Genomic DNA, 26,373 nt, shown 5'->3' on the forward strand with positions numbered 1-26,373 from the left:
GCTGTAGAGGTTTAAGTATGGCTATGCTATTATAATTGGTTTTTCTTTGCTTCTTCCCATTTGCATTTACTGTTATAAAAAAGAAGAAAAAAACAACTGAAACTTTATCTTCTTGAAGAGCTTTTTTAACAAATCAGCCCTTTACTATTTTGGTCACCAGAGTCCATTTACTTAAAGGCAGCCCAGGTCAGCACCACTGGTTTTCGGCAGAGTAAAATGTTGAGTACATGTGGCAGGGGTCAAGCTGAATGTTCGTAAGCCTGGCTAAAGGTCAGATTGTGTGCATAGGTCTCATGACAACACAACTGGCTGATATATTGTCAGAATGAATAAATCGGCTGCTCAGTGACAAGCAAACCCCTTGATGGCCCTAAATGATAATGTCCGTCAGTGGGGATTGAAGTTCAAGTGGTCGCAGTCTTTTCTGGATGGCAATAGTCAGTTGGGACTGTGAGAACTAACTAGTCTATTATTAGTTATGGCCCCTGTTCTAAATTCCCATTTCTGGGTGCCTTCACGCTGGGAAACCCATTATTAGACATATGGCATATCTATTGAAACTAAGACCTTTAGCCCTGTCTTTATTCACCAGAAAACAAAGTCAAACAATAACTTCCTGGGAACTAACCGTGAAGGAATTTTGTCATTGACCTTCCAATAGCTGATTTTAATGTTTTGGAGCTGCTTCGGGGCAAAGGAAACGGTGGTAGTCTCTTGTTTGGCTGTCCTGTCTCAGTGCCAAGTCCATTCGCACATACCAATACCACGGGAAGCTTGGCAAGACGCGGGCACCAGTGTGTCCGTACCACTGTGTGTCACAATAAGAGAATGGTTCAACTGACGGAAGTCTTGGTCATTCCCTGTCATTCAGCCACTGGGCCAAAGAAAGAGCTGTGGCTCATTTAGAAGCAAGCTTCCGGGTTAATCATTTGAATTTCTATTCGTCAGGATTTCATTTGTTAACTTTTATTGGAAAAAAATAAGCATTTCTAATGCATTTGTGCACAGAGTGTATATGTGACTACAGAGGGACAGCGTACGGGGTGTGCGATGCTACAGGCCGTTGCATGTGCCGCCAGGGTGTGGAGGGGGAGCGATGCGACCGCTGTCGACCAGGATACCAGTCCTTCCCAAACTGCCAAGGTGAGAAAGAATCACCGAGCCACTGGGCTCGGTGATTGTTAATGTTATTATTGCATTTGTTTCCACATGACAGCGGAGCCACCAGGGATATTTTGAACTCATTGCAGACAGTTAAACAGAAAGGGTTGGTGTGTGAATAATTATTGAGAATTTGTGCTTCATTGTTCCACACAAATTGTGCCTTTGTTTGCTTTGTGACCTTCTTGAGAAGCCGAGACCAACAGTATATTTTATCTTATCATCAGCTTCTGTAATTTTAACAATCACACGTTGCAGTCCCATACAGATATAAATGATTGATTATTTTTGATTCGAAAGAGGAATGAGGAGTGTTTAACTGTGGAAATGTGCAAACACAGCAGCTCACGAACCCTCCATCTCTTCTTCCAGCATGTGCCTGTGACGGGGCTGGTGTGGCTGACAGCGTGTGCAGTCCAAGCGGCCAGTGTATTTGCTTTCCCAACTACACGGGGCAGGAGTGTGACGAATGTGCGCTAGGCTACTATGGATACCCCGACTGTGCTGGTGAGTGGCTTTGATCCCCTTATGCCCTCCAGTGTAACTATGACAGATAAACCAATTGGGTGCAGGGGATCTGAGAACCGGTGGAAAAAATGTTGCCGCCGGTTTCACTGGGCTTATTGTGGCGTCTTCTCTGTGGAACAAACATGCTCGTTCTCCCACAGCATCCCGTGTTGTAATTCATTTATTAATGTATTCTGCATGACACAAGCTTTTCACAGAGCAGTGGAGCATGAGAACTACATGGACTTCTTCCTTCTAGGGAATCACATTCCTGAGACTGGACAACAGGGAATCACTGAGGGAAATCACATTATGGAAGAAGGAAAAAAAGCAGCAGTCATTTTTAACCCTGTTTTCATAGCAGATTCACCTCACAAACTTACTTCAGCTTGTTTCCTTCTCCCAGTCTGTCAATGTTCACAGGAAGGCTCATACGGCAGTATATGCAACCCACTGTCGGGTCAGTGTCTGTGTCTCCCAGGGGTGGTGGGCCAGCAGTGTGACCGCTGCGCCTCTGGACTCAGGTTCCCCCAGTGCTCAGGTAACTTCTATCAGGAACCATCATAGTTATACATGAAGTAATATTGGGAGCATCCAGTGGTATTTAACGTGACAGGGTCCACACATTGTTTAATTATATGATTGTTTTTTATGTGTAGATAGTTCTCTCCTCATTCTCCCTTACTATAACACTATAGTTGAGCCATATTTAGTCCACAGCAAAGAGTAACAATACAATGTGCTGATTTACTAATGTTTTTTACTTTGTTGTGGATTCATTTTGTGCTTCCAGCCCCCATCATTGTGTGTAACCCAGCTGGAACTGAGGTCGTTGATCCTCAATCGGTAGGCTCATTTTAATTGTCTACCAAAGCCCAACTCCGACCAAGTTTTTATTTGCCTTAATAACAGAAGTGGTCAGTCTAATTCCAGCACGGGGCCCGCTTCGGGTGTGGATTTACATTACCTCAAAGTTATATAACTGTTAACACAGCTGTGCTGCTAAAACGTCGAGCAGGAGATTTCACAAGGAGGTGTTTTGCTCTGAAATGTAAATGCAATTAGAATAAAGGAAAAGAGACTTCCTTCTGTTTTGAAGAGGAAGAAAAACAAGGAATTTCTGGAAGGCTGTCACCTCTGCTATTTTTGGGCTATGTTTGAAAGAAGCTAAAAAAACGTAATTCATTAAACTGGCACTGTAGTACAATATGCAGGCCCTTGCGACTGAATTAAATCCATCAGATTTTAAAGAAATGTAACAATAGCTCCTAGTTTAAACAAGCCTGAGATTCTTTATCTGTTTTTTTCAGGGCTCCTGCCGCTGCCTAGACAATGTAGAGGGAACCCTGTGTGACAGGTGTAAACCCCTTTACTGGAAACTGGATTCCGAAAACTCCCGTGGCTGTACAGGTACGTGACCGGAAATCTAATCTAGAATGGAAAACTATTGACTTAATTTTATGTAGAGTAAGACAATACCAAAAAAGGAAAATACTTAGTTGACCTCTTGCCAGAAAAAAAGTGCCCCAGCCTTTTTTTTTTCTCTCAATGAGTATTAGTTCTGATCACTGACCACATTTCTTTCCCACTGTATTAAATCACCAGTCACAATCTGACAAGGCACTGATAGGGGTCTTGAACCCTCTTACGCAGAGGATATGTCAACATTATCCCTGTCAACAAGGCCGGATCTGCTTTCCTGTGCTTGAGAGGGGAGCTGAGGAATAACACACAACTGCAGGCAAACTTCTGTTAACTGATTTTGAGTGTGGAGCTGCAAGTGAGCCTGTGAGATTTCATGCTGTGACTTTGCAGTAATGAGTTCCCAGTGGCACATAGAAAACAATACCTGTTGGACTTCTTCACCCCCCACAAAAAACAACTCTGTTCTGATCCTCTAAAAATGCTTAAATGTGGGGAATAATAAGATGGCTCCCAGTATCCAGTCGGTGAGGGAACAGTTTCAGGCTTTGTCCAGATACATGTCTAATGTTACAGTACAAGAATGTTGCCACTACCGCACTACCTGAAGACACAAGACCAACGGAGAGGGGGGGGTTTAATATCCTAAGAATGCCTCTGGTTGACTGGCCGGACATTAAGGGGAAGTTTTATTCACTGTGTTGAAAGCAAGTTGTGGCCGTAAAGCTCTTTTGGGACCTTTGATGTGCAGATCTTTGGAGATTGTGGGGTTTTGTGCCGTTCTGTTTCACCTGTGAACGAGACAAAATCCTGTAATCAGAGTCTATTCACTGTATATCCCCTCTATGCTTTTATAACCTCTCCCCCCTCTCTCTCTGTGTCTCTCGCATACCAGAGTGTCGGTGTGATGTGAAGGGGACACTGAGTGGTGTTGGAGAGTGTGAACAGGTGAGTTTTCCGTGATTACTTCCAGTGACTGACACACATCCCTTGATTTCTTATCATACAGAGTTTTACATTTATTCTGTTTGTCTCTCAATCTCCTTATTGTCTGGTTGTTTAGAAAAGTGGACAGTGTCACTGTAAGCCTAATGCATGTGGACATGCATGTGAAACCTGTAAGGATGGATACTTCCTGCTGCAAAAAAAGAATTATTTGGGCTGCCAAGGCAAGTTCTTCTTCTTCACCACATCTCACTTTCACGATTTGTTCTGTTAACTGTGTTACAATAGCGAATGATCATATGAGGAGTAATCAATAAACATGCATGCCGTTACCTTCAGACTTGTCAGAGTTAACACATATTACGAACTTTCAACTAAAAGGGGCCTGATTTATAAAATAATGACATTTTTTCTCCGCCTGATAGGTTGTCAGTGCGATGTAGGCGGTGCCATTGACACGGCATGTGATGACATTTCGGGACAGTGTCGATGTTACAAGAACGTAGTTGGCCGTGAATGCAGCAGGTAAGTTGGGGCTGTCTTGAATGTCATAATGCATATTAGTAAATGTCCACAGGGTCCGGTCAGTTTGATGATCCCCGTTCAATGTCATTGTATGCAGCCGTGTGATAAATTCTGGTTGCGCAGCGCAAGTGTTTTGAGAGATGGGACATCATCCTCATTTGCATTAAGGTGAGGGCGAACCATCTTTATGCAAATTGGGGTGTCCAAAGCAACTCACCAGTTTTGGACCCCCCCCCCCCCCGTGGACGCGTACCAATATGATTCAGGCGAAATTGAACTTGCAATATTTTCTCTTTTGCAAATACAGCACAGTTTTCATTGACATTTTCATGCACCTTGTCAGGCCCGCACCAAGCTACTATTTCCCCACTCTTCACCATCTGAAGTTTGAGGTCGAGGATGGCACCACGCCAAACGCCAGACCAGTGCGCTTCGGTTATAACCCCCAAGAGTTCCCAGACTTCAGCTGGAGAGGTTATGCTGTAATGTCTCCTGCACAGGTCCGTACATATTCACATCGGTACCTTGATCCACCGATGTGATTCTTCTTATGAATTACTGGTGGCCAGTCATTTCTGCCACTTCAATAACCTTATAGCTTCCGTTTTCAATCTCCTCTGATGCCACTGTGGTTGTTTTGCTTTTACCTCTACACTGATATTCCTGCTTCAAGCACACAACCTTCTATTATATCAGCGGCTGATGTGGGATTGTGGACACCGGCTCTCTTCGAACTAACACTATCTCTCTTCAGCCGGAGGTGATCCTAACGCTTACCCTTGGCTTTCCTGGCCCTTTCCATATTGTAATGCGCTACTCCACCCCCCAAAGAAAGGGGAGAGCACGAGTGAGAGCGAAGATCTTGGTGGCGGACAAAGCTGGCGCTCAGTCTTGCTGTGACTGTAAGTGAAGGGCCTTCCTTCCTTTGGCTGTGTGTTCCTCTCTTGCTTGCAGCTTGTTGATTAACCCGCTATGTTTGCTTAAGTTCGCTGCCCACCTGACATTATTTTTAACCTTTCTCATACCATTCTCCACTCATCGCTAATCAAACCAAGGCAGTCAGCTATGTGTCACTCTCGTCCCTGCAGAGTGAAGTCAAAGTAACAGTGCATGTTGACCGAAAAGATGAGAGGCAGCACTTATTCCGTGTGGTTCTGCGGTTCACTAACCCGAGCAGCACCAGTGTGACCGGTAGCATCGAGGCTACCAATAACAGAGGCACCGCAGGTGAGGCTGCCTCAGCCCTTACATTTCATGTACATTTCACATCATCAAATCTAACTCAGCGTTGATGAAACACAATAAATAACCCATTTCTTACGTGATGTGTCTCATGCTGATCATGTTCATGCCATCATCTGTGAATGTGTCAGACATTTCTGCTCACTTTTCTTCAGGGTCGGATCAGAGTAAGGAAGTGATATTCCCTCAGAGTCCCTCCCCATCCTTCCTCACTGTCCCAGGAGAGGGCTTCGCTGAGCCCTTTGAGTTGACTCCCGGGACGTGGGTCATTCACATCAGGGCAGAGGGAGTTCTGCTGGTGAGTTCATGAAGCAGACAACAATGTAGAAACAAACTGGAGTTTTCTTGTGCTGTATTACATTTTGTTCATTTGTTTGTTGGTGAAAAATAGCATATGTACAACAGACTAAACACTAAGGTTTATTTCACCTTGTCGCTCCAGGACTATTTAGTGCTGCTGCCCCGGGATTACTATGAGGCACCTTTGCTGCAGGAGAAGATCACCCAGCCCTGCACGTACCTACCCACCGCAAACCAGGATACAAAGTAAGTCTCGAACATTTTCCTTCAGTAATCTTGAGCCCTGTCTCTATTTCATATTTACCACTAATCATCCATTCTTTTCTTCATACTGAACACACACAGCTTCAACTTTCAATACAGAGTTATTGGCTTGGTTTATAGAAAATAATCCTAAGCAAGTCTATAATGAAACATATCAGGGGTTAACCTGTACAGGTGTTATTTGTATGGTTATAATAAATCAGAATATACAGATGTTTTGCTAAACTCCAAAGGGTAAGGAGAGAAATCACCTAATTCTTCAGCATTATGCACTACATTTGCAGAAAATGTACAAAACCTGTTCATTACTAAGCAATGATATCTGAGCTTTGACTTCCATATCAACTAAAACAAGGATGATTATGTAATAATCTCTTACCATTCCTGCTGACTCCGCCTATGCCTGTGTGTCTCTGTCTCAGCTGTCTGTTGTACAAGCATGTGGCCATGGATGGCTTCAGCTCTGCACTGGGCTCGCAAGGAAAACTCGTCAGCCGCAGCGGGCGCAGGAGGAGGCAGGCTCGTGTGCGCCGGCCCACCCCAGAGCACCCTGAGATGGCCGCACTCGATGGCAGACAGGTAGAAGGCCTGGATATAGAGCTTTAACCCGTTACAGTTGGACTCAGAGTTGTGGTTTCAATATGTAAACCTTGAACGTCGAGGCTGAGAACAGCTATAAAAAAAGATGGGTTCTTATCTGCTGTTTCAAAGCACAGAGTAAAAGCAGAGGATTGGGCTTTTGGCATCGGGACCGTACAAACTGGAGTTCCTTTCTAACAAAATGACTTTGTGTGATCTGTGTGCTCTAGTCGCAGCTCCAACTCAGTCTGCGCGTGCCTCGTCCTGGCCCATACGCCCTTGTCCTGGAGTACGCCAGCGAGGTGGACGCTGTCCAGAATGTCAATATAGTCGTCGGTGACCAATCAGGTGGCCAGATCCTAGCAAGGGCCAACATTTACAGTTGTGCCTTCAGGTGAGTCCGTTGTTGTGTTTGTCGCTTCAGCTTTCAAAGCGTCCCGATGTGGGAAAAGTTTTTCAGCTGTCGTGTGTCTTTACACTCGCAGCTTCTTCTGTCGGAGTGTGGCCGTGGACAGCAGTAATAAGGTGATGATGTTGGAGCTCACTCACAAGACGGAGATTCTCCTGCAAACTTCCACTACATCGTTGCTGCTGGTGAGGGAAATATTTCCACAAACAATTCATAGTAGCTAATAGGCACTTTAAAATATATATTTGTTATATATGTATGTTTATTTCTGTAGTACAAAGTGTATGCAGTCCCTGCCGAAGAGTTCTCCTTGGACTATCTAGACCCGAAGGTGCTGTGCGTCTCCACTCATGGCCGCTTCACTGAGGACAGGTAAGTCACCTTGAATAACGGCATGAACATTAACCACACCGAAACATTTTCAACACCCATACATGTTACGCTGTAATTAAGGAGATATGCTTCTTGATCAGACCTCTGTGTACTGCTATTGTTTTGGATCATAGAGACACACATCTGTTTTCCAGGTGTGATGGCACACAGTCCTTAACACAGTCATTTACCTGAGGTTGAACTTTGGGTCAAACCCTCTTTTTTTTCTGTCACACTGAATTTACTGACTGGGGTTAGATGTTATAGTAACATATGTGTTAACAGCTGTCCATGTGCAGTCCTGTCATTTACTGTGAAAATTAACCAGTACAGAATATATATATATGTATATATATATATATATATATATATATATATATATATATATATATATATATATATATATATATATATATATATATATATATATATATATGTGAAGTATATATATATATATGTGAAGTATATATATATACTTCACATATATATATGTGAAGTATACATATATATATATATATATATATATATATATATATATATATATATATATATATATATGTATATGTATATGAGCCAACCTCATATACATATATATATATATATATATATATATATATATATATATATATATATATATATATGTATATATATATATATATATATATATATGTATATGTATATGTTACAAAAATAAATGATGGGAATTGATTTGAAAGCAGAAGTAAATATTTTACCTAAGTTTAAGATACCATACACATATATGCATGCTAACTATGCCACATATGTTATGTCCATGCCTTTAAAGTGTGTTTGTTTGCTATTGCCTTTTTGTGGTTCTATGTTAATTTACAGGTTATTCAAATAGTTTGTGACACATTCCCTACTTCACAGAACATTGCTTCCATATTTACAGAATATGAAATGTCTTCTGGGAAATAGAGGGTAAAAGTGGGAAACATTTTGACATGCTGGTGTACCAAAGCTTTCCCTAAGTGTATATTTAGTGTGTGATGTCAGGATTACTGCACATTGATGAGAGAGAGTTTCATAATCAGAGGATTTTGAGTTTTAAAATAGATTATTAGAGATACATCTTGTTTTATTGGTCACTGACTCCTCTCCTAACCATAGTTGCATTATTCTGTGACAGTAACACTTGCCAAACACAATCAACAGGCTTTGAGTAACAACATCTTGTTGCTGTTTACTGTTTCCAGTCGGCATTGCGTTCTGAGGCAATTGGACAAGCCAACCTCAGCCTGGGTTTTATACGCTGCCCGTGATGGACAGCTATCTTCGGCACCAGCTGTTTCCCCCGAACAAGGAGAGAATGAGGATTGGAGACGGAGACGACAGATCGGGGTGTTCCCCGTCCGGGAACCTCAGAGTGATGGGGTACTGCTTAAATTCCCTCAGGTAAAAACCTTGTTCTCGATCTAAAATAAACTTATAAACTTTTTGGTTTGTAATATAATATAAGAGAGTTTACAACCGAGCCGCCATGTTGGTCCGGTTTGAATCCGGGAACAGACAGTCCACAAGTGGAAGCAGTTGTGCAATCAGGTGATGGCCCCTCAAGCGCCCAATGGTGGGAAGCAATGGTGGACTTCACCCTGCGGCTGAGAGTTGAACACATTCAATGAGCAACCTCTGCCCTGACATTCTTTTTTTTTAATGTTTGACACTCTGTGTTACTTTTCTTCCAGACGGAGATCAATTTTACTCCCAAGGTGCCCCTCCCGGGCACGTATGTGGTTGTGGTCCATTATCACCAGCCTGAACATACCTCCTTCCCCGTTGAGGTCCATGTGGACGCAGGGCGTGAGTGGAAGGGTAAGTGCTTTGGAGGAAGCGGTTAAATTAAATAAAATGTAATAGCGTATTGCTCCCAGTGGTCATAAGCGTGGCTTCTCAGGTATTGAGTGGGAAAATTTCCCAGTGAGGGGGGGATTCCTACTTTAACAGCAGATTAAGTCCCTGTGTTTATGACAAGATGATCAAAGCCCTTGGGCACACTTCCCTATATGGCTTTGGCGTTTAGACGTATTATTGTGTAGCATGCTTACGATTCTTGATCTTTCCCGACGTAACTTCAACGCTGCTTTTCTCTTCCAGGTTCAGTAAATGCGTCCTTCTGCCCCGCCGTCTCAGGCTGCAGGAAGGTTGTGATCGCTGATGGGCGCATTGCCTTCGACTTCGACCAGAATTCTTGGCAGCTGCCCAGCATCTCTTTGATCGTGCCACCTAAGAAGACACTTATTCTGGTTTGTGGTCAAGTCAAACAATGTCCAGATTATGTTTAGACACCACATTAAATAAAACCTAAATGGTAAAACATTGAAGTTAGACATACTCCCGTGTAAAGTCAGCCGGTCTGAGGAGTCCGCCTGTGTTTTGTACTGTAGTTCTTGGACTTGGCATACTGAGGTCCTCCCTCCTCAGTGTTATGCCATATCCCCAACAACAACAATGAAGGGATTGTATTCCACCTGGCAGCCACTCACAGCTTTCTAAAAGCTAAAAGCTAAGCTCCCAACCTCTGTTGGGCAGGTTGGGCTTTGTTTGCCTGTTGTTCACTTGCTTTACTTTCTCTCCTTTTAATAAAATGAAACAGAAAAAGATTTGGCGAAAACACTGGAAATCGTATTACTCTGCACCATACTGATGTGAATATATTGAGGAAAAAAACAAAACAACCGGGAAGTTTCTGGTGAGATTGTTTTTTTTTGTGTTGTCATTTCTGATGTGTTGTGTCTTTTTTGTAGGATTATATCTTGTTGGTTCCCGATAGCAGTTACAGCCCAGATCTCCTCAAAGTGAAGCCGCTGGATAAATCTGCACATTTCATACAGCAGTGTAGAGGAGAAGGGTTCTATATTGAGTAAGTATCCACCATATCTGTAAAACAAGCTGGACTCAAATCCATCTGAAATGGTTCTTTAAAGATTTGATCGGATGTCAATTTATTTGATCACAAACTTTTCTCTCTTAAAGAGGACTCTAATGGTCCATATTGATGCTTTGTTAGCGCTTAGTGGGCGACAATGTAATTATTCATCAGCTCAATAGTGTTACAACAATAGACAGCACAGTGGAAGTTTTTGGGGGAAAGGTGCCCTCTGGCTGCGACAGTAGAGTATACATTCACATCTGTATTTGAAAGAACTCCTTTTATTTCCTTGTCCCATCAGCCAGAAAACCTCTCCCCAGTTCTGCAGAGACTCTGCCCGCTCTCTTGCAGCAGCCTACAATGCTGGAGCACTTCCATGCGACTGTGACAAGTCCGGGTCCACCGGGAGCACTTGCGAGCCAGTTGGAGGGCAGTGTCCCTGCAGGCCGCAAGTCATCGGTCGACAGTGCACCAAGTGCGCCACAGGATACTACGGCTTCCCCTACTGCAGACGTGAGTGAACGTTTACTTCTGACTTGTGGTGGCGAGGCCTCTCCTTTCTTCGAAATGCATCTGAAATGACCTCTATCCCTCCTGCAGCGTGTGAATGTGGCCGCCGGCTGTGTGACGAGGTGACGGGACACTGTATCTGCCCTCCGCAGACGGTCAAACCTGCCTGCGACATGTGCCAGGGTCAGACTTTCAGCTATCACCCATTGCTGGGCTGCGAGGGCTGTGATTGCTCTCCAAATGGCATCAAAGCCAACGCAGGACTTAACTGTGACCTCAACACCGGACAGTGCAGGCAAGTGAAAACCTGCTTAACTCCAGGGCCGGGCACTTATTACATTTAACACGTTAGTGCTTATTCGTGAGAATACTAAATTAAGCAGTGGCCGCTTTTGTGTGTACTGTGTATTAAACCAAAGATGAAAACATGTATTGCCATGTTATCGACAGTTTACGTGACTAAAATCACATAAAAATAAGTCAATTGAAAATAATACTAATTAATAAAACAACTTCAAAAGCCTGTCAGTAAGAATATGTTTAAGTCACATTTTGGAGGAGCCAATACAAACAATGCAGAACATCTGGATCCAGATTCACTATGTTTCTGTTTTCTATTCATGTTTATTTAATGTTAATTATGATTTTGTTATAGTGTACTGGACAGTTAAGTTGTCACTGAATAATAACTGTTGCATCATCATATTTCATTCATTTCTTCCCATTAATTGTATGACTGTACAATCTCATCTGTAATTTACAGACTTTATGAACTAGCTACACAAAGGCTGGTTGTCCTTTGCAATACATTTTCTCTTTCATGTACTAATTTATGTGCTATGAAAACGGCTGCAATGTGAGGCCTGTAGCCTTGAACAGAAAGTGAAACATGGCACCAAGCTACTTAAAGTGATTAATGGGGGGATTAGTTGACATGCCAGTCATTTTGATTGTTTTTTTCTGCCTAGTATATATTCAGTTTCCAAATCACCTCTACCACTCTAATTTGAATTTGTGAATGCAGTTTGTTCCATTCTTTTGCTAATAGCTGACTGAATAAATGCACGAGCCACATATGACATCAAGAATTTGATTACTGACGATGTGCCTTTTCGTGTATTTTTCTGTAGTTGCAAGCCGAGGATTGGTGGGCGGCAGTGCGACCGCTGTGCTGCAGGTTATTATCGCTTCCCTGACTGTGTACCTTGTAACTGTAACCGTGGCGGCGTCACAACTGACATCTGCCACCCAGACACAGGCAGGTGTCTCTGCAAAGTGAGTTCAATTCAGCACCTCGCTGATTAAAAAAAAAAAAAAAAAACTCCCTCCGGCTCATTTTTATTTATTTATCTTCCCTTGCTCTGACTTTCTCTCTACTCTTACTGCCATGTTTGTAGAGAAATGTTGCTGGCGTCAAGTGTGATACCTGTCGGGAAGGTTCCTTCTATTTTGACCCCTCCAACCTTCACGGCTGTACCAGCTGCTTCTGCTTCGGAGCAACTGACCAGTGTCAGAGCTCCAGCAAACGCAGGGGGAAGGTGTGTTTCCTTTTTGTGCCCATGCATGTCTATGAATGCCTTTGGAAATGTTTCGCCTGCAGAGCTTTCTGGCTGATTGCAGTTATGTGGTGAACATCAATGTCTTCTTGCACATACAGCTGCAATTGCCTAGTGGTGATTTCATTGGATTCTGGGTACATTCTGTGTCTCACGGTCGCATCTGTTTGTTTGTAATATTACGTGTACATCAAGTTAAAAGCCCATGGAGTCTTTTGTCACGTGTGTACCGTGTACACAGTACCATTTATGGATGGATCTTTCAGTTTAACCAACAAATGTTCCCTGTTATAAGTTTGTTGAGATGCAGGTCTGGCGTTTGGAAAGACCTGACCAGGGAGAGGTTACCTCTGTGTTGAACACCGCCAGTAACACCGTGGTGGCAGACATCCAGGAGCTTTCTCCAACAGTTCAAACTCTACACTGGGTGGCACCATCGTCCTACCTGGGAGACAGGGTGAGGCGAGAGAACACCATGAACAACAATGTGTTAACTAATGTTAAGATATGGAAACTGATAGTATTTCCAGAGTAACAGCTTCATAGTTTTAAAAAGATCAATATAGAAACAATAAACAGATTTTTTTTTTAAAATCATCTTCTTATCTTTGTCTGTGACCGTGTCCCCATTTACTCACTCAAGTAAAATGTCTGTACTGTCTGACTTAGCATTGTAGCATGTGGATCCACAAGCCAGTAGAGCATTGTTATAGACCACTTCCTGTGGCAACTTTTGTGTTATTTTCCCTTTTATATATTGTGGTACAGATACACAGTTTTTTTGCCCTGATTTTCATCATTTGGCCAATACATTTTGATAATTAGTAATTGATCTATTATTCTATCATGTCTGTTAGAAATAATGGCCTCAACTGTTACTTTCTAGTTCTAAAATAAGACCCACGTTTTCCTTTCAGCTAATTGCTGTGCTCCAGTGGTCTGTGTAGCCTTTTCAGATAAGCTGACAGATATTTGGGCTTTCTCACTCTCTCTTAGGTTTCATCTTATGGTGGTTTCCTCACCTACCAGTCCAAATCCTTTGGGATTCCCAGTGAGGGCATGACTCTCATGGACAGGAGACCTGATGTCATGCTGACCGTGCGTAGTGCCACTTGTGTCTTCACTCTTTTTTTTTTTTTTTTACAACTGTCAGAAACACAGCTCATTTATCTGTCTTGTTATTCTTCCCTAGGGTCAGGATATGACCCTGATCCACTTAGCTCCACAAGTCCCTCTTCCAGACAGGCTGTACCAGGGCAGGGTCCAGCTCTTGGAGGTAAAATACAAAGCAGTTCCTTTTTTTTCACTTACAATATAAAGCACCACTAAGCTGTGATTTTATATAACCTAAATAATAGGACGGTGTTGGAGGAGGATGAACCGCACGCTGCTGTTTATTAGTTTGTTTACTCTAAGAGGTCATTCAGGTCATTCAAACTAATTGTTTGGGAATCCACCTAAGAATATGTTTGCGTTATGTAGATTTTCACTGCGAAGTGGGGCATGTGAAAGTCTTTGAATGTCAAACACAGGAAGGATTCATCTTCTGGGGAGTCTAAATGTGCTTCACAGAGTTCACAGAAATCTGCTTTACCATAAATACAGATTTCTCAGCATTAGTCTCAAAATAACTGCTCTGTTGTCTGCAGGGAAACTGGCGCCATGCTGTCACCAACAGACCGGTCTCCCGAGAGGAACTGATGATGGTCCTAGCCGGTCTGGTTGGCTTGAGGATCCGAGCCTTGTACTTTACCCAGACCCAGCGACTCAGCTTAGGAGAGGTGGGCCTGGAGGGGGTGACTAACACGGGGACTGGTGGTCCTGGAAACACTGTGGAAGATTGTTCCTGCCCCACTGAGTACACCGGACACTCCTGTGAGGTGAGGAGCTAAAGGCCCATTAAATATCCTTCTCTACTGCTTTGACTTTATTTTTCCTTGAAAAATAACTTTATTTTTCCTTGAAAAATAAAGGTGTGAATGTGTTGAAAAGATTTTACAATCATTCACTTCCAACCTGTGTCTTTTTTACAATCAAATAATAGTCTTTACTGAACTTGTTGAGTCACAAACACAACAGCTATAGAATCAAAGCCATAAACAAGAGTAATTCAGTTTATTTTGTATAGCCCGAAAACTTTGTGTTGGAATGCAAAATCTTTGCACGTCAAGCCGTGGTTACCCTTGTCTTTTCAATGTGACCTGCGTCCACGCTTGATTTACCTGATCGTATCTATAAAAGCCACTTGTTTTTGCTGCTTGTTCTTCCTTCCTGCACTATAAGTAAACTAAAAAACACATCTTTTTTGACTACACCTTGAATAAAAACAGTAGCAGTAGCACTTTGGGAGCACTTATATTGCTTTTACTGATAGCACTTTGTAGTTTGACTTTATTGAAGAAATTGTACTCTCTTGATTCTTGTTGCTGTGAGTTCGTACTCACGGTTGAATGCACTTATTATAAGTCGCTTTGGATAAAAGTGTCAGCTAAATGACATGTAATGTAATGTAATAAGTAGACTTTTTTTAAATTAGAGAATAGGAGCCAACAAATGCGGATCCAAACTTAATGCGGGCCAGATCCAATCTCGTTGTCATGGCTTTGGTGAACCCTGTTTTCTTTGTTGACAAACATTGGACGGAATCTGGCGTCATCGACTCATCCTCCCAAAAAAAACCTTCCATACTGAAAAATAGTATTTTCTACATATGAAATATAGGCTGTAGGTGTGTAGATGAACAACATATGATGGGGATATTCAGATAAAGTCAGGCCTGAGAAGCAACGGAGACAACAAGCAGGGTGGAGCAAGGTGTTGATTTGAACAAAGACTCTCGTCATCCTTCATGAGCTGGACCTCCTCCTCAAAATTTTAAGGGGTGTTCTGACACGCCTGAACCGCATACCACACCCTTTTCCCGAGAGGAAAAATTCATCGGCGGAGCAGCTTTGGATGTAATGTACCGGAAAATACCAGCTGAAGAGCTTCACAGTCAAATTGTGTGGCCCCGGGCTGGGATATGATGCACAGTCACGCAGACATTATATTCGTGATTATACAGCTATAATCACTGGCATGGCTACAGCTCACAGAAACGTAGTGCAAACAACCATGATGGAGTTGCCAAGGAAAAGCTTTCCTTGAATTCTTTTCATCCTGGGAATGGTGCTGACTTGAACAAGTATGTCTGTGCTTCTCAGATCGGATTCACAGTTTTGCCCACAGTGGCTAATTATAAACAGGAATGGAGCAACTGCTAATTAAAAGGGAGTTTTTCATGAACCATGGAGCATTTATTAGTGGAGAGAAACTATAATACTAAGAAATATTTGTCCTTGTTTGTGAGAGTGCCGTTGCCACTGCCGTGGTTACCTACCTGTCTATACGTGAGCAACAGTCTGATTGGGAGTGTTGAAAGGAAGTTGATAATATGCGCCCAGAGGCGCTATGACAGGGTGCCTCACCTTGTGTAGTACATGGGGTGCGGCCTTTGGCCGCACATTGTTACTCATAAACCCGAGTGCACCAACAATATGGAAGTGTGTGTGTGTGTGTGTCAGTGAACCCGACACACCTAGTTGTGTCTGCCGTGTGTTTGAGGAGAGTGATTCAGGTGTGAGTTTGTTGTCTGAGGATGTCTGACTTTCCCCTCAGTCATATGTTTGCCCAAACACCGTTATAAATTGCACAAAACAGAATTTTACAGAATCGTAATACATGTTCTACTTGCTTTTTCAAGGAGAGGCTTTATCACCACAACCTTACAGCTTTAGGTAAACACGTCATGATTTTTAATGTTGCCATTTCCCTCTTCTCTATAAAAGAAATGCTGCAAAAATCCACTTACTAGCGTTGTGTGCAAAGCCACGCGCATGCACCAACATGATAATGAATGTGTCTCGAGCTATCTTGTGTGTGTGTGTGTGTGTGTGTGTGTGTGTGTGTGTGTGTGTGTGTGCAAGAGAGAGAGAAAAAAGAGATAGAGGACTTGCATGTGTGTGCCTGTATGCTTGCATACACTCACGCTGATTGCCAGACTGACTCAGGTGGGAGCTGGGGCGTGTTCTCTTCATGTACGTGTGTGGGAGTGGGATCGTGTTCATTTAAGAGGCTGAGGCAGGGCAGAGTGGTGCATTATTTCACACGGACTAAACGTTAGGAATGTCAGATATGTGTATGGACAGACAACGGCGTACGGGGGTTTTGTTACAGACCCTGCTATGTTGGACTTTGATTGGACTTTGCTGCGCTGGCCACAGGCCCCGAGAGAGAGGAGAGCGAACCCGCCACACCAGGCATCATGACAGATGGTCTCAAGGGATACAGTACCCTTCGCGTCACGGGCAGGGAACTCAGCGGATAGAGTATCCATCACTGAATGATGAAGGTTCACGCTACCCCTTGGTACATGGCAGAGACCAGACAGTTCGCTATCCTTCTGTCAATGACAGTGGTGCAAGTTCTCAGATTCAGGTAAACATCCGTGAAGATGTGATGCGTCTCTGTGTTTGAAGGGATGTCGTTTTACCTGAGCTGTCGGTTGCGCTTCTCAGCGTATCGGGTGTGGCTTGTTGGAGACTTTATCTGTGAAAAGCAAAGGGCACGCTTTAGCTCCACTGTGTTAATTTTTAATAACACTCACCTCGGGTCAAGTTCATTGCTTCATATTACAGCAACAGTAGGTTTTAATCATCCTCTCCGGGAACACTGCCTCTGTGATTATGCCGCAGGTTATAGATTTAGTCAGCTAAAACGCAATTGGACAATATGATCATTGATGATATATCATGATAACATTATGATAATATATGGATATTTAATAATATAATACAAAACCTAGGAAGATATGTATTATAATTGTCGGCAATGTTGCGAATCAATAAGGCTGGGCTGCTTTTTCCCCAGATATTGAATTTACAGGATTTTTACATCATTGTTATGAACTATTTAACAAAAAATATCAGTCCACTCTGTTAGCCCAAAACAGACACTGTTAGTATTACAACATCTCTTTATAGGATGAAAAACCCTAATAAAATTAGCATAACTTTTCTACAAGAATGAAGGTTTTTTTTTAAATTCAGAAATGCGTTTGGAGTGGTACATGTGGATGTATGAGTTATGCTGTTAAAATGGCAGTCATTTCATGTTGCGTTACTATGTCTTAACATGTGTGCCTTGTTTTTCTTCTTCTCAGAAATGTGCTACTGGTTTCTACAGAGATAGCAGTGGTTTTTTCCTGGGCCGCTGCGTGCCCTGCGAGTGCAACGGTCTGGCTGACGAGTGTGAAGATAGGACAGGGAGGTGCCTGGTAAGAAACGCACTCAACCCCTCAGGCCCAATTAGTGACCTCATGACCACAGACCTACAGTAAACACCCACACATACCTCCAGCGTGAGCCACAGATTAACCGGAGTCTCGACCCTGTCCTCTTCAGGCTACATCCACAGGCCACATTAAAAGCACTGTTTGATATGACTTACTGATAACTGGTAACAGGGCCCCTCTTGCTTGTCATTCTTTATCCCTGACGGGAAGACGAGCCTTTACACATTTCAAACACTCAGCCAACTCTTTCGTGTTATTGTTGTGCAACACAGTCAAGACTGGGCCTGCGTGTGCAATGCACACAAGGTTGGTTCCGCACCCTGGCAGCTCAATGCCAAACGGACAAAAAAGCGGCTGAATACACACACTCTGCCGTGTGTGTAGCAGCAAACAACACTCTTTGATTGATTGGAGGAGAAACGTCTTTTCTCTTTGCCCCTCGACGTTTGCATTCCTCAGTGCGATGAGAGACTTGATGTCTGGTTCAGTCCAGCGTAGAGGGCTCGGGGAGGTTTAGTTTTTCTCGATCACACCCGTCGTTCTTCACATGCAGTTTGTAAGTGGGTTTGATAAAAATTGTGTCACACGTTGTGTCATTTTCAGAGCTGTCAGTACAACACGGATGGGGATCGTTGTGAACGCTGCAAAGAAGGTTATTATGGAAACGCGGCTCAAAGGACATGTAAAGTTTGCCCGTGCCCATTCAGCCTGCCTGCAAACAAGTGGGTGAAACAAAATTTAAAAAAAAGACTATAATTAAATGTGTGTTTCAAGAGTTAAACCGTGATCTCCCTGTCCGTCTGCAGTTTTGCGATAGGTTGCAAGGAAGTATTTGGAGACTTTGAGTGTATATGCAGAGCCGGCTACAGCGGAGACAAGTGTGAGAGGTGAGTGTCTGGATTGATGTTGAAATCCTGTGCAGATACTGTGTATTTTCCTTATATTTTAGGCTCCCACATTTCTCTGTCTAACTTATTTATCTTTCTCTATAGTTGTGCTCCTGGTTACTATGGTGATCCATTGACACCAGGAGGAAGTTGTCGTCCCTGTAATTGCTACGGCGGTGGCAACAACTGTGATCCCAGGACTGGAGGTAAGATTGTGCACTGCCCTTTCATTAATCAACTCGTTCATTCTCATCCAGATTCTTTCAACTCATTTTGTTTTTTGATCCTTAAAACAAAGTCATCCATGAAGTTTTTTTAAACTTTTTTTTTCCAGTTTGCAAGAACACACTGGAGCCGGGAGACACAAACACAGACGAGCACTGTCAAGGTGAATTAACAAAAGAATGTTGAGATTTTATGCTGTGACATGCAGGCAGGGTGGATTATGAGACAATTGGCCCCTGGGAACAGACTTGCAAAAGGCCATTTTTCAGGCCCCTTTTGGTTTACAATAAAGGAAATGTGATAACTAACACTTGCTAATCCAACACGTCTTTGTGTTCTAGAGTGTGATAATTGTGCTCAGACTTTACTAAATGATTTGGAGAAGCTGGAGGATGAGCTGAGAAAAATCAAGACTCAAATGGACAACGCCACTGCCAGTGCCACATCTCAGGAGAGGCTGAAGAAGCTGGAAAAGGCCGTGTCAGACACCAAGGTAACACTCGCACCGTAACTCTGAAGACTGCAGATAGCTATGGAGACGAGGTGGAGAGCACTTCAAGATATTTTAATAGTCAGAGATTCGTTGTAGACACAAAAAACACAAAACAAATCCAGATGCAAAATGCATGGTCACAAGAACAATGTCACTCTAAAATTTCACTTTAGGTATGACCATTTCTTTTACAGACACACACACACACACGCACACACACATATTACGGCACAGTGTGGGTGCGCTTCTTCAAACATCGGAAATTCCAGCTGATAAGCAATCTCAGTGAAATTTGGCCCACAGCCGGAGTGTCAACACACGTTAGTGACCACAATATTGGATGCCACCGACTTGTCGTTCCTCATTCGCTCATCATCTTGTGTTGCTTTTATTTGAGTCTGCATCATCGTGGATTCTTGAGGCACAAGTGAATAAGCAAATTGTGAACGGCCCCCCATCAGCTTCAAGCTTCAGCGCTCCACCTGCAACATGTCTATTCAACCTTATATAGCTTTGTTTACATTTCTGCTCCTGTGCTTTATGCAGATACTTGTCAACAAACTCAGCTTCGACGTCAACTCCCAGAAATCCAAAGTCAACCAGCTGGAAGAGGACGTGAGCACTCTCACAGACGACATCAGCACACTCAAAGACAAGGTATAGTGACGGCGATGAGGCCAACTGCAGTGTTTTATTAACATATCAGATAAGTGTGAAAATGTGTGTACATGTGTCTTGTCGGTCTCTATTTTAGGCAGATAAGAGGGCTGCTGATGCTGACAAGGCTGTGGCAGATGTTGGAAAAACCCACAAGAGAGCTAAAGATCTGGATTCAGAGATTCAAAACATGCTGAAGAAAATCCAAGGTAAAGAGAACTTAAATTCAGCAGCACGACTGTCTGCTCTGTCTTTTGTCTAAATGTCTTGTTTTCTGCTTTCTTTTGCTGTCCTCGTTTCTATTGTTCCAAAACAATTGAATGGCGCTCATTATAAGAGAAGACATGTTTTCTTGACTGAGTGTGTGTGCTTTTTTCGTGTATTTCAAGGTTTGCTGGACCAACTGAAGGATGCAGGCACCAATGGTGCTGTGGTGCCCAATGAAGACCTGTCTAAATTGCTCAAAGATGCTCAGAGCATGGTAAAGGAGATGGAGGATAGGAACTTCACCCCTCAGAAGACAGCTGCGGAGAAAGAAAAAGACGAGGCTATGAAACGTACGATATTATTGATTCTATACTTCAGTAAATTCTTTCAAATCCCTCCAGTTGTTGTTGTTGAAAAATGTGAAAAATGTCAGAAACATGTACATTGACCTATCCTTTTCTATTTTCTAGTGCTAGACTACATCAAGGCTAATGTCAGCAAGCAGTCCGACCAGAACGAGGTTGCAGCAGAAAAGCTTCGGGGCCTTCTGAAAGGTTACGATGCCAAGCTGAAGGACCTGGACAAGGCTCTGAAGGAGGCAATGGACTTGCTGAAGAAAGCCAACGCCCAGAACGGGCTCAATGCTAAGTCACTGGAAGACCTGCAGGTAGAAAAAAGTAGCTTGTTGATTTTTTAATGAACAAACAGTGCATAAATGACGATTGAGAATGTACTGTATACTGGTTTATAGGTGTATTATTGTATAGTTATTATTGCTATTTACGGTTATTCCACCGTTGTAATTTAATCTGGCGCATTTGCTCCCTACAGAAACATATTAAAGACTTACAACAGGAGCGGAAGACTGTTGAAGACCAAATGACCATGGCGGAAAATGAGCTGAAGAAAACAGAAGATTTGGCAGAAATGCTATCTGACAGCAAAACGGTTCGTTTCGGCAAACTGAAACTTGCATGTTCTTTGCCCTGCAGTTGTCTCTGTACTCGACATGAGCCACACCCTGACGCAATGTACACGACGTTACATGAAAAGGCCTCATCTCGGATCTCACATGAACGAGCTGTTAGGTCACAGCGTGCCGTCCACTTCGATAAAAATCCATGATTTTTTTCCCGCCGTTCAAAATGGTATTGGTTTTACAATAACTTGCACCCATTCACCTGTCCTTCCCCTGTGTAGGAATATGAACAGCTGGCAGCACAGATGGATGGTGCCAAGACTGACTTGACCAAGAAGGTGAATGAGATTGCCAATGCCGCTGCCAAGAAGGGCCTTGTGGAGGCTGCGGAGGAACATGCTAAGAACCTTGACAAGCTGGCAAAAGAACTTGAGAAGTAGGTCCTTTGCACATGTAATAAAGACACATGGTCTCTATTATAACCAGAGGTCTAGTGATAGGACGTTCATGCTAAATAAGCTTTCCTTGCTGGTTCAGTACTATACGAGCAAAGTGTGTAATTTTCATCTGTTCTCCATGTGCCCCTTGTTTTCCTGTATTACAGTGCTGTTAAGAACGCAAGTGGACGGCCTGAGGTTCGAAACGCCAAAGACGCTATTGACGCCTACAAGAACATAACAGATGCAGTTAATGCTGCTGCGGCTGCAGCTAATGATGCCAAAGGTGCAGCAGACAAAGCCCTGGATGTAAGCCACAGACTTGATACTTTATAAATGAAGTAACTGGATACTCTTCCTGAAATCAGTAAGAATATTTTAGTATATTGTTCCCCTTTCACCAAATCCTTTTTTTCTTTCTTTTAGAATTTAAAAAAGCAGAAGCTCACAGAAAGAGCGACAGACCTGAAAGAGACTAGTGATGACCTACTGAGGAATGCAAAGGAGGCAAAGAAAGACCTTCAAGGTATTCATCCCTAATCCCTGTTATAATTAAACGGTTGTTTTTAAAATAAGCACAAGAGTTGTTCACTAATTTTTGTTTTTCTGTAAAAGTCTCTGGAGCCGATGTGACTGACCTGAAGAAACGCCTGAAGGCTGCTGGCGATAAGAAGAACGCTCTTCAGAACGACCTGCTCGATGTACAGGACCGATTAAACAACATCAAAAGAGGTAGAACAAGTCAAGGCATTATGGCATCGTCTATTGCCAGGGTTCATATTTATCCTAATCACTTATTTCTTCAAATCAGATGACATCAGTGATACGATTGATGACGCGAAGAGGAAAGCAGCTTCAGCCAATAACACGGCCACTAACACTATGGACAAACTGAATGACATCAAAAAGGAAATTGGCAAAATCAGTGTCAATCCTGTTGACTCCAACCTGGGCAATGTTCTGGATGAAGTGGACCAGTCAGGTGAGAGGCCTTGCATCACAATAGACAATAACCTTATACGACAGAATAACAACCGCCTTTTTATATTATAATTTGGAAAATTAAGAATAAAGTACCACATCGTTTCACATTACAATTTCTTTCTCCCGCTCATCTTCTACTTCCAGTGAAGAAATTGCTGAAAACCATCCCATCTCTGAATGATAAGCTCTTAGAGGTGGAGAACCTGACCTCGCAGTACTCAAACATAAACAACATATCTGAAAACATCAAGAAGATGAAGGAGCTCATCGAACAAGCCCGGGATGCAGCTAACAGGGTGAGGGCCCCCTCTGTAAATACATCCATGACCAAGCCCAAATCAAACAGATGCATCCTCTATTTTTCCTGGATGGGTCTAATTCCTTTTGTGTGTTTTCTCCAGATTGTGGTCCCAGTGAAGTTTATGGGCCGAGGCCACGTGGAAATGCGTGTACCAAAGAGTCTGGAGGACCTGAAGGCCTACACATCCTTGTCTCTGTCGCTACAGAGACCTAAGGGCAGGGGTGATGGAAGACGCAGACGCAGACAGACCAACAGCGAAGGAGACATGTTTGTGTTGTATATTGGCAATAAAGATGTAAGTGACTCCAAATGCATGTGATTAGATTCATGTAAATATTGAGTTTGTAGTGATTGTACACAAGGCATTAACAAACTATGTCTTGTAGTCTTCGAAGAACTACATCGGTTTGTATCTGAAGGCCAACGTGCTGTACGGTGTGTACAAGCTCAACGGAGTTGAGCATACCATTAAATCGGGTACCATCTCCAAGTCCGCGTCTGAACCGGCCAAGTTTGATAGAGTGGACCTCCAAAGGTAAACTGAGAGCATAATTTGTTTTTAAATCCCCTATTTTCAGTGTTTAATTGCACATGTATGTAATTTCCGCTCCTATCCACATGGACTTACAACAAAGGGTTCTGTGAATATCAACCAAGGGAATTTGTGAAGAAAGTCAATTTTATAAATGTGATGTGGACTTTTTCCCCCCTCTTGCACGTTAGGATTTACCAAGATGTACGACTGAAGCTGACCAAAGATATCACTGCAAACAATCCCAGTGATCCAATTGTGATAGACAACCAAGGGGATGAGAGCAAGAACCTTCTGGACCTCAGTCCCAGTGATGTTGTTTTCTACGTTGGAGGCTACCCTGACACATTCGTTGTAAGCAACAAGGAAATAAGAAACAGCAGTGCATTTCTTTATTTTCAACCGGCTTGGGTTTTATTAATACCTTTCTCTGTTTTGCTTCTCCTCAGCTGCCACCTTCTCTCAACTACCCCAAGTACACAGGCTGTATTGAGTTCTTCTCTTTTAACGACAAGGTCGTCAGTCTCTACAATTTCCAAAAAGCAGAGGGAATTAATGAGATTAATCCATGCAAGAGGTTCGTCCTAGCGTGATTAGTGTTGACTAAACTCTAGATGTTTGTGAACAATAAACATGCTTCTATACCTTTTCAATAGCATGGCACTCTGCCATAATTTAAGCCTGAAAATATCAGGTTGTTCGAATATCATATTGCCACCTAGTGTCGGAACTTTTCGGTATCACCCCACCCCAGTTTTTTATGTCATCCCTCTGGTATGAATGGTTAAAGATGTTCATCCCATACCTCTGTGGTTGCACCCTGAACAAGGTTGTTAAATTTGTCACTGGCTCCTTCAATGTGTCGCTTGTATGATCTCCCCGTATTCATTTATTTTTTTTAAGTTGGTGAGATCTGGGTGTTTCCTCACAAGGACATCTCGGTCAGTTTCTGCCCCTTGCCCAATGCATGCTTGAGTAGGCTACAGGCCCACTGTGATCCTGAATAAATAGGGGAAATTCTCTGAAGAGGGTTGAAGTGAACGACATATGAGCAAAGGCTATCTGTCTGTAACTTAAGGTATGCATTTCATAATCAGATCTTTGAAATAAAATGTTTTGACTTTTTCTCCCCTCTCTCCAGATATGTACGCCCATTGGATTCGAGCTACTATGAAGGCACTGGACATGGCAAAGTGGTTATAGATAAAGCATCTAACCTATTCCTCGTCAGCTTCTCTGTCTATTCTCGTTCAGAAAACGGTCTGCTGTTATTAATCGATAGTAAGGTAAATCATTGTTTCTGTTAACGTTTGTCTATAAATATCTTCTGTTTCGATTACATTTTTAGGAGAATTATATATACTATTTGCAAGCATTTGATTTCTCGATTTCTGGCCCAATGTAGGACAATTACTTCGCCGTGTCGATTGAGAAGGGCTTCGTTGTCCTACGTAGTAGTTTGCAAGACACTCCAGCTATAAGTATTGCGAAATCATTCCCGGTAAGAAGCTTCTTTTGTTTGGTTTTCTGCAATCGCTTGATTACTGTGATTCAACCGAATAACATTTTAAAATCAAAAAGCCTTCATTTCACCATATTTTGCTGCTGCGTCTTTTCTTCAGACAAGCGACTGGACAGACATCCTCATCGTTCGTACAGGCAGTGGCAAAATGAGTATCCGCTTGTCCAATAAAGAAGTGGTCTCAGCCCAAACTAGCTACGACAACCAAGAATTTAAAGAATTCTATATTGGTGGTGCCCCACAAGACTTAAGGGAAAAGTACGCTGTCAATTTTCCTCTTAGCCATTGTATGTTTTAAGGTAGGTGGTTAACCTTTTCCCACCTTATTGAGAGTATTTTGTTTCTCTTCACAGATATAACATCACCATTCTGCCATTTAAAGGATGCTTGAAGAATATGAAAGTGAATAAAGACTTTAAACCTGTTATCGAACCAGTGGGCATCAGCAAAGGTTGTCCCACGAATTCCTTGGTAGGACATTGACCTCTGCATCCCGAACCAGTTACCAGCATTCATATCACTGACCAAAATACACTTTTGGCTTTGTGTCTACCACTTAACTAATATATAATGTCCACGTTCTTGTCTAGGTTACTCGTAAAGCTGAGTTCAGCTTGGGGAGCTCCCTGAAAACTGACGTCAAAGGCTTTAGTCTGGCCAATGACGTGACTGTCTCTCTTGGATTTAAGAGCACAGAGAATGGGGGTCTCATTCTGCAGGAGCAGCAACCGGTCAGTCCGGACATTTATTTTGAAATCTGATGTTCTCATTGTGACTTTATGAGATTGAAGTTGTTTGAAACAACAGGGAAAAACTTGGTCCGAGTTTAAAACCTTTTTTCTGTTATTCAGGGCCATAAGCTGAATCTTGCATTGGAAGATGGTCATGTGATGCTCTATTTCGGCAAGACCTGGAAATCAAGCAAAAAATATAATGACGGCCAGTGGCACTATTTGACTATAACCAAAAGAGGTGAAAGGTAGGAAAAAGGCAATGTTTTTTTTAAATATTCAAACTATAGAGATAGGTATAGCCATGCATATGTGACAATGTTGTGACAACCATACACATTAATCTGGGTTGGTGTGATTTGAACAGATATATGGGCTCAGTGATCATGAACAGTAAAATTAAACATGTGAAATAACATAAAAACACATAAAACTAATGCGAAAATAATAATATGATGATGATG

General features: G+C 42.6%; 1 protein-coding gene across 1 annotated transcript in view; it reads left to right on the forward strand.

Annotated features, from left to right (window-relative positions):
* Positions 1-26,373, forward strand: part of LOC137781353 (laminin subunit alpha-3-like) — a 51,994-nt gene that overhangs the window by 18,768 nt on the left and 6,853 nt on the right. The window contains exons 13-67 of the mRNA XM_068570072.1: positions 1,009-1,143; positions 1,534-1,668; positions 2,075-2,209; positions 2,462-2,514; positions 2,979-3,078; positions 3,986-4,038; positions 4,154-4,259; positions 4,461-4,560; positions 4,904-5,060; positions 5,649-5,787; positions 5,958-6,100; positions 6,245-6,348; positions 6,789-6,945; positions 7,176-7,339; positions 7,431-7,539; positions 7,629-7,726; positions 8,944-9,142; positions 9,433-9,559; positions 9,842-9,990; positions 10,492-10,607; positions 10,918-11,129; positions 11,217-11,421; positions 12,257-12,401; positions 12,524-12,664; positions 12,978-13,139; positions 13,679-13,780; positions 13,875-13,958; positions 14,332-14,562; positions 17,883-17,996; positions 18,618-18,736; positions 18,821-18,901; positions 19,007-19,107; positions 19,236-19,289; positions 19,468-19,619; positions 20,166-20,276; positions 20,374-20,485; positions 20,666-20,833; positions 20,954-21,150; positions 21,315-21,431; positions 21,684-21,838; positions 22,007-22,148; positions 22,266-22,365; positions 22,455-22,571; positions 22,651-22,821; positions 22,968-23,119; positions 23,225-23,419; positions 23,511-23,659; positions 23,848-24,010; positions 24,106-24,233; positions 24,798-24,942; positions 25,062-25,157; positions 25,279-25,436; positions 25,532-25,649; positions 25,769-25,909; positions 26,030-26,157. Of these exons, the coding sequence (XP_068426173.1) occupies positions 1,009-1,143; positions 1,534-1,668; positions 2,075-2,209; positions 2,462-2,514; positions 2,979-3,078; positions 3,986-4,038; positions 4,154-4,259; positions 4,461-4,560; positions 4,904-5,060; positions 5,649-5,787; positions 5,958-6,100; positions 6,245-6,348; positions 6,789-6,945; positions 7,176-7,339; positions 7,431-7,539; positions 7,629-7,726; positions 8,944-9,142; positions 9,433-9,559; positions 9,842-9,990; positions 10,492-10,607; positions 10,918-11,129; positions 11,217-11,421; positions 12,257-12,401; positions 12,524-12,664; positions 12,978-13,139; positions 13,679-13,780; positions 13,875-13,958; positions 14,332-14,562; positions 17,883-17,996; positions 18,618-18,736; positions 18,821-18,901; positions 19,007-19,107; positions 19,236-19,289; positions 19,468-19,619; positions 20,166-20,276; positions 20,374-20,485; positions 20,666-20,833; positions 20,954-21,150; positions 21,315-21,431; positions 21,684-21,838; positions 22,007-22,148; positions 22,266-22,365; positions 22,455-22,571; positions 22,651-22,821; positions 22,968-23,119; positions 23,225-23,419; positions 23,511-23,659; positions 23,848-24,010; positions 24,106-24,233; positions 24,798-24,942; positions 25,062-25,157; positions 25,279-25,436; positions 25,532-25,649; positions 25,769-25,909; positions 26,030-26,157 (7,345 nt within the window). The remainder of the gene's footprint in view (positions 1-1,008; positions 1,144-1,533; positions 1,669-2,074; positions 2,210-2,461; positions 2,515-2,978; positions 3,079-3,985; positions 4,039-4,153; positions 4,260-4,460; positions 4,561-4,903; positions 5,061-5,648; positions 5,788-5,957; positions 6,101-6,244; positions 6,349-6,788; positions 6,946-7,175; positions 7,340-7,430; positions 7,540-7,628; positions 7,727-8,943; positions 9,143-9,432; positions 9,560-9,841; positions 9,991-10,491; positions 10,608-10,917; positions 11,130-11,216; positions 11,422-12,256; positions 12,402-12,523; positions 12,665-12,977; positions 13,140-13,678; positions 13,781-13,874; positions 13,959-14,331; positions 14,563-17,882; positions 17,997-18,617; positions 18,737-18,820; positions 18,902-19,006; positions 19,108-19,235; positions 19,290-19,467; positions 19,620-20,165; positions 20,277-20,373; positions 20,486-20,665; positions 20,834-20,953; positions 21,151-21,314; positions 21,432-21,683; positions 21,839-22,006; positions 22,149-22,265; positions 22,366-22,454; positions 22,572-22,650; positions 22,822-22,967; positions 23,120-23,224; positions 23,420-23,510; positions 23,660-23,847; positions 24,011-24,105; positions 24,234-24,797; positions 24,943-25,061; positions 25,158-25,278; positions 25,437-25,531; positions 25,650-25,768; positions 25,910-26,029; positions 26,158-26,373) is intronic.

Source organism: Clinocottus analis, unplaced genomic scaffold (assembly GCF_023055335.1).
Source record: "Clinocottus analis isolate CAN_PGR_092001 unplaced genomic scaffold, fCliAna1.0.p SCAF_11, whole genome shotgun sequence".
Lineage (NCBI taxonomy): Eukaryota > Metazoa > Chordata > Actinopteri > Perciformes > Cottidae > Clinocottus > Clinocottus analis.